Below are 12,317 nucleotides of genomic sequence, written 5' to 3'. Positions count from 1 at the left end.
AATTATATAGTGGTGATGACTGCACAACCTTATGAGTATATCAAAAACCATGGAATTGTACACTTTTAAAAGGTGAATTTTATGATATCTGAGTTATATTTCAATAAAAAATTTTAATTTGTTTTTTGATACAGGGTCTCACTCTGTTGCCTAGACTGGAGTGCAGTGGCACGATCACAGCTCACTACAGGCTTAATCTCCTGGGCTCAAGCAATCCTCCCACCTCAGCTCCCAGAGTAACTGGGACTACAGGCCCGTATCACATGCTTGGCTAATTTTCCTTTTTTTTTTTTTTTTTTTTTTTTTGAGACAGAGTCTCACTTTGTCACCCAGGGTGGAGTGCAGTGGCGCGATCTTGGTTCACTGCAACCTCCACCTCCCAGGTTCAAGCAATTCTCAGTCTCAGCCTGCCAAGTAGCTGGGACTACAGGCATGTGCTACCACACCTGGCTAATTTTTGTATTTTCAGTTGAGACAGGTTTTGCCATGTTGGTTAGGCTGGTCTCAAACTCCGCCCACCTCAGCCTCCCAAAGTGCTGGGATTACAGGAGTGAGCTACCGTGCTCGGCCATATTTTAAAAAATTTTTTTGTAAAGATGAGATCTCACTATATTGCCCAGGCTGGTCTCTAACTCCTGGGCTCAAGCAATCTTCCCGCCTTAGTCTCCCAAAGTGCTGGGATTACATGTGTGAACCACCGTGCCCTGTTTCAACAAAAATGTTTGAGTAGAACTGAAAAATTGAAGACTTCAAAGAAAGAATGATAAAAGTTACAACACGGTAACATATATTGGTTCAATGAATCCACTTTTTCTGGTCAGTCTCCACAATTATCATACTTACCTATACGGCTGTAAGATTTTTAATTCTTGACATTCTACTATAACTAATTTAGAACATGTTATACACCTTATGACAGTATCAAGGTACCAATGTTGGCTCATTACAGTTTTGCAGGGCACAAACTAATTGCTTTAGTAATGTACTGAGAATCTCCACAAGGAACTAACAATATTTTCTTAAGTTGTGTTTTAATGGACTAGACTATGGAAAGCTGAATATGTAAAATTTGAAGACTGCTTAGATTTAAAATTGGTAAATAATAATAATGATGACATTATTTCACTGATATGTCCCTAGAAATCTGTATTTTGCCATAATATTCAGGTCAAGAAAGAACTACCAAAATAGAAATGAATAAAAAAATAGAGAGGGAAGGAAAGGGCTAAAGTCCAAAGAAAATTAAACACATCTTGGCTAAACAGCTGTGTTGAAAAACAATTTCTTATCTCGCAATTAAGAACCGATTTCTTTCTGAAAGACACAGGACATTGGGTTAATAGATTTCTTTAAAAGAAAATCTGTTTTGGCTATTGAAACATTAAAAGAACAGAACATCGGTCTTGCAAGTAAAGACAGACTGCAAAAGAATCAAATATCAAACCACCAATTAGACTACCATTTAATCTGTTCTATTTAAATTTTCAATAAAAGTGAAGTTGAATTCTTAAAATTATAGTTCAGCTATAAATATTTAACCCCAGGAACCCCTAACACTGAAATAATCTTAGAGTATAAATGAGGTAATTATTAGCATATTTTATTATCTTTAATTCTACTTGATATCTATATCAAAACCAGGTTTTAAAGCACTATATACTCTAAAAATTATTTTAAAAGTATTATAAAAGGGAAAACTCACCATCCATGAATTCTGTACATATTGAAATCCTGTTTTCTACAAAAAATGCTCCATAAAATCCAATGATATATGATGAATCGCACTGTAACAAAAATAAGACAAAAGTAGTTATAAATCTGCAAGTCAATTCCACAGGCATGCTTTACAAATAAAAATTATGAAAAAAATTACCTTATAAAGAATTTCCAATTCAGACATAATTTGCTTCTGAAGTTCCAGTGTAATATCTAGTAGTATCACCTAAATATAGAAAGGTATTAACATTTATTCACCTTCTAATTATATTCGTTATAAACACTATGAAATATAAGAACTAAAAACATGGTAGTTCCTTTATTCTTCCCCACTTCCTTCTTCTTACCACTATAATTCCCAGTAATACAAGCTGTATCTGCATCTGTCTAACCTTTTGTCCTTCTATACTGGGGGATGTGGTACAGAAGTGATTGATGGGACCAAAGAAAAAAGCCAGGTCTCAAAGGTCAACAGTAATGGCTTTAAAAGTCAGTTAAGTTATAACACTCTTAATTTATGCACTCTATTTTAGCCACATTGGCTATTTTCAAAAGAGGAACATAGGAATGACCCTCAAACCAATATAAAAGAATTGTGTTGGCCACGTGCAGTGGCACACGCCTGTAATCCCAGCACTTTGGGAGGGAGGCTGAGGTGGGAGGGTACCTGAAGGCCAGGGGTATATGGCCAGCCTAAGCACCATAGCAAGAACCCATCTCTACAAAAAAAAAAAAAAAATTACCTGGGTGTAGTATGATCGGGTGGCCCCAACCTACTTGGGAGGCTGAGGTGGGAGGATCACTTGAGCCCAGGAATTTGAGGCTGAAGTGAGCCATGACTGCGCCTCTGCACTCCCACCTGGGTGACAGACCGAAATCCTGTCTCTTAAAAAAAAGAACTATCTTGTGATTTGTGATTAGACACTAGACAATAAGCAGAGAGGATGATGAATAAAAATGACATTTTATTTATTTATTTAGAGACACAGTCTCATGCTGTTACCCAGGCTGGAGTGCAGCGGGGCAATCTTGGTTCACTGCAACCTCTGCCTCTCAGGCTTAAACAAACCTCTCACCTCAGCCACCCAAGTAGGTGGGACCACAGGTGTGCCACCATACCCAGCTAATTTTTTGCATTTTTGGTAGAGATGGGGGTTTCACTATGTTGCTCAGGCTGGTCTCGAACTCCTGAGCTCAAGCAATCTGCCCACCTCAGCCTCCCAAAGCACTGGGATTACAGGCATGAGCCATCACATCTGGCCAAAAAATGACTTTTTTTTTTCTTGAGACAGAGTCTTGCTCTGTTACCCAGGCTAGAGTGTAGTGGCACCATCTCGGCTTACTGCAACCTCTGTCTCCTGGGTTCAAGCAACCTCTGTCTCGTGGGCTCAAGCGATTCTCGTGTCTCAGCCTCCTGAGTAGCTGGGATTACAGGTGTCTGCCACCACATCTGGCTAATTTTTGTATTTTTAGTAGAGATGGGGTTTCACCATGTTGGCCAGGCTAGTCTTGAACTCCTGACCTCAATGATCAACTCACCTCAGCCTCCCAAAGTTCTGGGATTACAAGTGTAAGCCACCATGCCCAGCCAAAAATAAGATTTTAAGTGGGGTTTTTAGTTATGAGAGAAATAAGGAATTTTTAAAATATATCATCTTTTTTTTTTTTCCAGTCAGGTAATGTTCTTTGCTAATACTGTTATAGAAAGTTAAAGCTTGAAGAAATCTTATTTCATTAACTGCCTTCTTTTGAGTGAGGAGGAAACCAGGTTTCCCTCCCGGGAGCCACAGAGCCTGGGAATGGTAGGACCCCCTCCTCTGGACTCAGTCTCATAGGCTTTTCAGTATTTTATGGTTTATTTAAAATATCAATCACTGAGTGATATTACCCACAGTGATTTATAACCCATAAATATAAAATATTGATAAACTTATCTAGAATAAATTCTAGTTTATTTCAAACACATATTTTTTTAAGAAAGAAGACCATACTGTTCAAATTCTACTAAGCATGTCAGTGAAACTAATTCAAGAGTAATTGTTTTATTTATTTATTTATTTATTTATTTAGAGATGGAGTCCTGCCCTGTCACCCAGGCTGGAGTGTAGTGGCGTGATCTTGGCTCACTGCAACCTCCGCCTCCTGGGTTCAAGCCATTCTCCTGCCTCAGCCTCCCAAGTAGCTGGGATTACAGGCACGTGCCACCACACCCGGCTGATTTTTGTATTTTTAGTGCAGATGGGGTTTCACCATGTTGGCCAGGCTGGTCTTGAATTCCTGACCTCAGTCAGCCTCCCAAAGTGCTGGGATTACAGGCGTGAGCCACTGTGCCCAGCTTGTTTTTTACTTTTAAAAGGCAGTGATGAGAATAGAATAGATGGAAAACAATTTTTATGATTTGTGGCAGAGTTTCTGACTCTAGACATTTCTAGATAAAAACTTAACATTCGGAATTACTGTGATAGTGTAGTTATATACCATTCAACTTTGAATTACATTTTGTATTACAACTGAAGAATATATATCTAATCATACCGAAGAAAAAACATAAGTTATGCCTTGTAAACTGCTGATAGAGCAAGGAAAGAAAAGGACAATTCTAAAGTACATTTTATAGTCTTACATTGGCCAGGCATTGATTTGGGGTAGGGGAAGGTGGGGAAAAAAAAGGCATAGGTGGTTTCTATCAAGAGTTTGCGGCTGGGCGCGGTGGCTCATGCCTGTAATCCCAGCACTTTGGGAGGCTGAGGCGGGCAGATCACGAGGTCAGGAGTTCGAGACCATCCTGGCTAACACAGTGAAACCCCGTCTCTACTAAAAATACAAAAAATTAGCCAGGCGTGATGGCGGGCACCTTTAGTCCCAGCTACTTGGGAGGCTGAGGCAGAAGAATGGCGTGAACCCGGGAGGCGGAGCTTGCAGTGAGCCGAGATTATGCCACTGCACACCAGCCTGGGCAACAGAGCGAGACTCTGTCTCAAAAAAAATAAAAGAGTTTGCTTTGGGGTTACTTATAAAAGATCTCAGTAAACTAGACTATAAGTGTAATACAAAACTGCCAAGAAACATTTAAACACTTCTCCTGATCAACAGTCATTTGCCAACAATATTCACTTACATTTTTGTTCCTGTGTAAACCTTACCAAGAAAATTAATTCATCTAGTGTCAGTTCAATCCTATGGCATAAAATATTACAGCTATTCCTACTATGATGACAAGTACCAGGAATCTCTCACTCTAAAAAAGTCTGATAAAAGGAATGAAGTTATTAACCTTAAATCAATGGTTCTCAACCCTGGCCTCATATCGTAATACCTAGGGCACTTAAAAAAAATCCCAAGGTGCAGGCTTTACCCCAAAACAATAGAATGAGAATCCCTTGGGTTGGGCCCACATCTTTGTTATTTTGTAAAGCTCCCCAGGTAATTCCTAACCCAAAGTAAGGTTGAGAATCACTTATTTAAGGTTTCAAAAGCCATTTATTCAGTGCTGAGATATATGACTATTAAGATATCCAGGCCACCAACAACGTAGAAATGACATGATTCCACATTGCTAACCACCATCCTGGAATTAACCCCAAACTACTGGCTGTGAATATATCATTCCCTTGATCAAGAACCTTAATGTGTTCCCATCACCTACAATAAAGTTAACACTCTAGCATGACATTCAAGGAATTCTTCCACAATATAGACAACTTATTCTAACTCCTCTTCCCACTACTCCCACCACAAACCCACTCTTCATGTGAAATCAGATGACATTTCCTGGTGTACACACATATCCTGTGCTTTCCCTACTTCCAGCCTTTGCTCCTGCTGTTTCCTCTACTTGGGGTGTGCTTCCTCTCTCTTCTTCAGTCACTGATTGAAAAAACCTGTTCTATCTTTTAGACCCAGCTTGAATGCCACCACTGCCTCCATGAAGCTCACCTCAAAGTCCTCCACCAAAATTCATCTCTAGCTCTGGCCCTCAATACGTACATTCTGCCTTGAGCACGCATCCCTCATCTCCTAAAAACAGAAGCCTCAAGGTTAGAGTGGCTATGAGCCTCTCAAGGGCAAGGGCTGAGTCTTGTACATTTTTCTATCACCCCCAGCACTCCACACAGGGTCTAACTCATAGTAGTGCCTAGTAAGTGATGTGGGATCTAACTCAAGTCTTTACAACTATAATCCTCTTTATAAGAAGCTGTTTCTAGACAGAAGAAATAGATTGCTTGATTTTAAACTGAATTTAAAACCAAAAACCTACACCACCAAATAAATAAAAATGCCACACTGACCTAAAATGTAGTAAGGAATACTGTATTTGTGGAGCTAATCTGCTGTACTCTAATTCGTTTTGATCATTGTTGGTATTTGCTTTAGTCTAGAATAGTGGAGATTCCAAAATGATGGAAAAAACAAATAAAGTAATTTCTGAGAACTTGAAAGGGAAAGTAAAACCCACCTTAAAATAACTCTATTCATATGCTCTCTATTTTCTGGGAGACTTGGCACTCTAGGTGGAAGGTTAATTCTCCTTCCCCTGTGTATTCTTGTGAGTGAGCTTTAAAACTGCTAAAAATAAACAAATCCAATTCCTTATTTGAAGGCAATGGCAAAAAGCATGGTAAAGACTAATTTTCTTTTTGAAGTCCAAGGAAAGTACGGACTCCCTGATTCTTCATTATTTTTTTTCTCCTTAGGAAGTGCTAAATGTTTCAAACTGGAGAGAATTTGAATATGAAGCATTCCATGGAGAAAGGGTTAAGTGAGAAACTGAAATACCTTAGTGCATTTCCACTGCTCTCCACTACACCTCCAGGACAAATAAGGATGAGTTGTCAAGTTAAATATAAGCAGTCAAGTGACTGAATTATAATTTACTCTGTGCTCAATTTAAATTAGTGTGAGGCTATTAAAATATACAGTATAAATACGGCAATTCATCACAAGCTGTCATGGATGACTTCATTTATTTGCTGGAGTGGCACACACTTCACTAAAGGGAAAGAGAGCAAAATCACAGGTCAAATTAAGCTGCTATTCTGTTTTAATTCACTTATTTAATCTGTGGTGACATAATTGTCTTTTACAGTATGTACAACTCAGAAAGGAAATTTGGGAGGATTATAGTCAGTATACAAATGATTAATCAAATGGTCCATTTAAATGCTAGTTTAAAAGCAGCAGAAACCCAAAGCAGTCAAAGAATGATAATCAGCACATGCAATATACAATGCTAAGAAATTTCCTGTTAGATGGATTTTTCCCACTTAGAAAACAAACAATAGTGGGAAATCTATTAAATCCTCCAAGCATTACTTCTTGAAAGATTTTATAGAATACATTAATGGTATAAAAAGGTTCCGTTTACAAGATGGCTAACAGTATTTTTATTTGTTTTCTGCTCTACTTATCTGCAATTGTCTTGACTACCTACACCAAACAAACACACAAAAAGGTAGAAACATGTTTCATTAATTACATATGGTCATTATGAAATAGTTATCTTTAAAATGTGATTAGCATCATTTTCAAAATTCTCTTTGAGGCAGAACATTTTCTAAATTCAATAGTATAAAATAGAAATTCATGGTACATTATTCTTTCCAAAATTCAACTTCTTTTAAAAATATCTTGTAATATATTCCTACCTCAGAAGTCTAAAAAGGGAAACATTTACAATATGCTTTTTTGTCTAAAAAATAAGAACATTTAGAGGCATAACATGAGAAACATTTTGAGTAGGAAAAGTAACAGATTTTCAAGGACTCATCTAATTGTGCCCATAGACATTCAAAGTGTGGGTCCAACTGACCATTTTACTTGGAAAATTAAATTTCCCTCTTCATTCCATGCAGGCGTCAGACCCTGTAGGTGATTCTGTTTGGACAAGGACTGTGATTTGCTGCTCTTCGCAATCCCTCTGTGACACCAGGCAGCCCTGTTTCACAGCTGAGGTCACTGGGAGGTTCAAGTGACATGCTTGAAGTCACACAAAAGTCAGGAGAGGGTCAGGAAAAGATCAAATACGCTTCTAACTCTTAACCTTCCATTTCACCCTTTAATATAAAAAAAGCTAAGAAATATTCTAGGTGAGAGCAATGGTCCATATGAAGAATGCTATGAGATATTTTGTACGTGAGCTGAACCTGCTTTCAAGATGTTACTCTAAAAGATGAATGAACTAAAGAACAAACAGAACAAAAATTTATTCACTTAGTCATTCAACAAATTATGTGTTGAACACTTACTCATTATGTGTAATGCTTTGTACTATACCCTATATGCAAGGATCTGCAGGAATCACAGAGTAAGGCAAGAAGATAAATAAGATCTCTTCCCCACTTACAAAGAGATTTCAATATAATACGGGAAATGTACAGGTATACTAATAGCAAAATACAAGGCAGTTGGTGATAACACCCTTAAAAGACATATACAGGGAATTCTAGAGAGGTTCAAAGAAGAAAATGACCTAAAGTATAATTAAAAAAAAAAACAAAAAAAAAAAAAAAAGAAGAAAATGAGTAAGTGAGAGATAGACCATATGTGACAGGGCTTATCCAGAAAAGTTCAATGAAGGAGCAGGCTTTTCAGCTGATCCTTGAAGGGTGTTAAAGATTTTGATAGGTAGAGATAATGGGTGAAAGCATTCTAATTAGAGAGGAATATGTGAATCAAAGTGTCGAAGTGAGAAAGTGCCTGAGTTCAGATAAGGCAACGAGTTCAACTTAAAAGACACAGAGGATTCAAATATGTAAGATAATGCTATAAAAGCAGACTGATGACATATCGTGGAGGATCTTGAATTCCATCCTCTAAAGTCTTTAGTTTATCTGGGAAGTGACGTGAAGCCTCTGAAGACTTTTGAGAGGGAAATAAATGTGACCAGGATGATCCTTGGCAAGTCAAATCTGAGAGCAGTGAGCAGTCCGGCAGGGGGTCACCGGCACTTAGAACAAGACTACCTACGTTTAAATCCTGGCTCCACTACTTATCAGTTGTGGGACCTTGGGCAAGTTATTTAACTTCTCTGTGCCTCAGCTTTTGTAAAATGGGAATCAGTAAGAGTAACAAAATGTTGTGAGTATTAACTTAAAAAATGCATGCAAAATGCTTAGCATTGTATAAATCATCAATAAATGGTAGCTTCTATTTACTGAGAACAATTCAAAACCTGGTATACATATCCGACAAGAAAGAAGTCAAGCATCTGGATTAGAGTGGTGTAAGGAAAGGAAAGGGATATTAGACCTTTGTCAGATGCATAGTTTGCAAAATTTTTCTCCCATTCTGTAGGCTGTCTGTTCACCCTGTTGATAATTTCCTTTGCTGTGCAGCTCTTTAGTTTAATTAGATCCCATTTGTCAATTTTTGCCTTTGTTGCAATCGCTTTTGGTGTCTTCATCATGAAATCTTTATCCCATTCCTATGTCCAGAATGGTATTTCCTAGGTTGTCTTCCAGGGTTTTTGTACTTTGGGTTTTACATTTAAGTCTTTAATTAATTTTGAGTTAATTTTTGCAGTAAAGGGGTATAAGGAAGGGGTCTATACAAACTTGTAAGAAAAAGACAACCCCATTAAAAAGTGGGCAAAGGACACGAACAGACACTTCTCAAAAGAAGATATATACACGAGGCCAACAATCATATGGAAAAATGCTCAACATCACTGATCATTTGAGAAACATAAATCAAAACCACAATGAGATAGCATCTCACATCAGTCAGAATAGCTATTACTAAAGTCAAAAAATAAAAGATGTTGGCAAGGTTGTGGAGAAAAAGGAATGCTTATACACTGTTGGAAGGAGTGTAAATTAGTTCAACCATTGTGGAAGACAGTGCAGTGATTCCTCAAAGACCTAAAAGCAGAAATACCATTTGACCCAGCAATCCCATTACTGAGTATATACCCAAACGAATATAAAGCATTCTATTATAAAGACACATGCATGCAAATGGTCATTGCAGCACTATTCACAATAGCAAAGACATGGAATCAACCTAAATGCCCATCACTGGTAGACTGGATAAAGAAAATGTGGTACGTACACACCATGGAATATTATGCAGTCATAAAAAACGATGAGATCATGTCCTCTGCAGGAACATGGATGGAGCTGGAGGTCATTGTCTTGAGCAAACTAACACAAGAACAGGAAACCAAATACCGCATGTTCTCACTTATAAGTGGGAGCTAACTTATGAGAACACATGGACACCTAGAGGGAAACACCACACACTGTGGCCTATCAGAGGGTGGAGGGTGAGGCGGGGAGATGATCAGGAAAAATAACTGATAGGTACTAGGCTTAATACCTGGGTGACAAAATAATCTGTACAACAAACCCCCATGGCACAAGTATACTTATATAACAAACCTGCACATGCACCCCAGAACTTAAAAGTTAAATTTAAAAAAAGGAAGAGGTACTAAAACACACTTACACACACACACACACACACACACACACAATCAACAGGCTTCCATTAGCCAGAACGGGGCAGTGATCCCTGAAAGATGGAAAACAAATGAGATGAGACCTATGATTGCCCAGCTTGCTGACCAGAGAGTTTCTAGGCCTCAGTGTAGGGAGGGGAAGCCAGGCAGAGATAAGCCATCTCCCTATGATGAGAAGACAAAACTGAGAGTCTGAGGAGGCCAAGGAAGCTAGAGAAGCAGAGGGCAGAGAGCTGGCAGAGGACCTGAGGGAGAGAGCTCCAGAGGTCTGCCGAGGGGGTCATGGAGTCTTCAGCTGAGTAATGAGTGATCTGTACATAGATGTCAGGAGATCACCTGAGGCCAGGGAGAGAACCACCAGAAAGGCTCAGAAGAAACAATCTCCAGATTAATACTGGGCAAGAAAAGTTTGTATTCCCACCAGTCAGTGTGGAAAAACCTTGCAATTCCCAAGGCACCAGGTAGAGTACTCAGAAGAGTACCACCTCTGTTGCACGGGGAAAATTAGTTCTAGACTAACCACTGGGCTGGTACTGTCTAATAAAACTTCAAAGCAAGCCTTGAAAGAATCAAATTATTTAAAAGTAACTAAATACCATCTTTGTATTAGTCAGGGTTCTCTAGAGGGACAGAACTAATAGGATAGATGTATATATGAAGGGGAATTTATTAAGGAATATTGACTCACAGGATCATAAGGTGAAGTCCCACAATAGGCCATCTGCAAGCTGAGGAGCAAGGAAGCCAGTCCAAGTCTCAAAACCTCAAAAGTAGGGAAGCCAACAGTGCAGCCTTCAGTCTGTAGCTGAAGGCCCGAAAGCCCCTGGCAAATCACTGGTGTAGGTCCAAGAGTCCAAAAGCTGAAAAACTTGGAGTCTGATATTCGAGGTCAGGAAGCATCCAGCGTGGAAGAAAGATGAAGGCGGGAAGACTCAGCAAGTCAAGTCCTTCCAACTTCTGCCTGCTTTTATCCTAGCCACACTGGCAGCTGATTAGATAGTGCCCACCCAGATTGCGGGTGGGTCTGCCTCTCCCAGCCCACTGACTCAAATGTTAATCTCTTATGTTAACATTAACCCAAATGTTAATCGCTCTGAATATTAACACCTTCACAGACACACCCAGAAACAATACTTTGCAGCCTTCAATCCAATCAAGTTAACGCTCAATATTAACCACCACAATCTCAGAATAAAGTTTAAAAATATTTATAGCAGAGCAAAAATAGCACCCATGCCACATGTCTGGTATCCAATAAAAAATTATAAGGTATAGCTGCTCTGCCCAAGCAGAGTAGCTATTCTTTTATTCCTTTACTTTCTTAATAAACTTGCTTTTCACTTAAAAAAAATTATAAGATATGAAAAAAGAGTGAAAAATATAACCCAAAGTGAGGAGAAAAGGAATCAGTCAAAACTGATCCAGATATGACACATATGATGGAATAAGTAGATAAGGCCACTAATTCAGTTATTATATTTCATACTTTTTTTTTTTTTGAGGCAGAGTCTCACCCTGTCGCCCAGGCTGGAGTGCAGTGGCCCGATCTCAGCTCACTGCAAGCTCTGCCTCCCGGGTTCACACCATTCTCCTGCCTCAGCCTCCTGAGTAGCTGGAACTACAAGCGCCCGCCACCACGCCCAGCTAATTTTTTGTATTTTTAGTAGAAACAGGGTTTCACCATGTTAGCCAGGATGGTCTTGATCTCATGACCTCGTGATCCACCTGCCTCAGCCTCCCAAAGTGCTGGGATTACAGGCGTGAGCCACGGCGCCCGGTCATTTCATACTTTCAAGAAAGCAGAGGAGGCCAGGTGCCCTGGCTCACACCTGTAATCCCAGCACTTTGACAGGTGGAGGTGGGTGGATTGCTTGAGCCCATGAATTCGAGACAAGCCTGGGCAACGTGGCAAAACCCCCTCTTTATTTATAAAAACACACAAAAAAAGAAAGCAGAGGAAGTTCTGAACATGTTAAGTAGAGACATTAAGGATGTAAACACCAGCTTAATACCAGTGATAAAGAAAAAGTCTTGAAAGCAGCCAGAATGAAGCCATTTCTAATATACAGAGGAACAAAGATTTAAAATGACAGTAAACTTCTCACTGGAAAGAAAGAAAACAGTGAAACAAAATCTTTAAAAA

General features: G+C 39.1%; 1 protein-coding gene across 3 annotated transcripts in view; it reads right to left on the bottom strand.

Moving 5' to 3' along the window:
• MAP2K5 (mitogen-activated protein kinase kinase 5) overlaps nt 1-12,317 on the bottom strand; it is a 261,289-nt gene that overhangs the window by 156,039 nt on the left and 92,933 nt on the right. For all 3 annotated transcript variants that reach the window (XM_030814642.1, XM_030814641.1, XM_030814640.1), the window contains exons 10-11: nt 1,874-1,942; nt 1,703-1,784 (exon numbers count right to left, since the gene is read on the bottom strand). In XM_030814642.1, coding sequence (XP_030670502.1) covers nt 1,703-1,784; nt 1,874-1,942 — 151 coding nt within the window. The remainder of the gene's footprint in view (nt 1-1,702; nt 1,785-1,873; nt 1,943-12,317) is intronic.

The sequence above is a fragment of the Nomascus leucogenys genome, chromosome 6 (assembly GCF_006542625.1).
Source record: "Nomascus leucogenys isolate Asia chromosome 6, Asia_NLE_v1, whole genome shotgun sequence".
NCBI classification, from domain to species: Eukaryota; Metazoa; Chordata; class Mammalia; order Primates; family Hylobatidae; genus Nomascus; species Nomascus leucogenys.
This window is presented reverse-complemented; position numbering and strand designations above follow the sequence as displayed.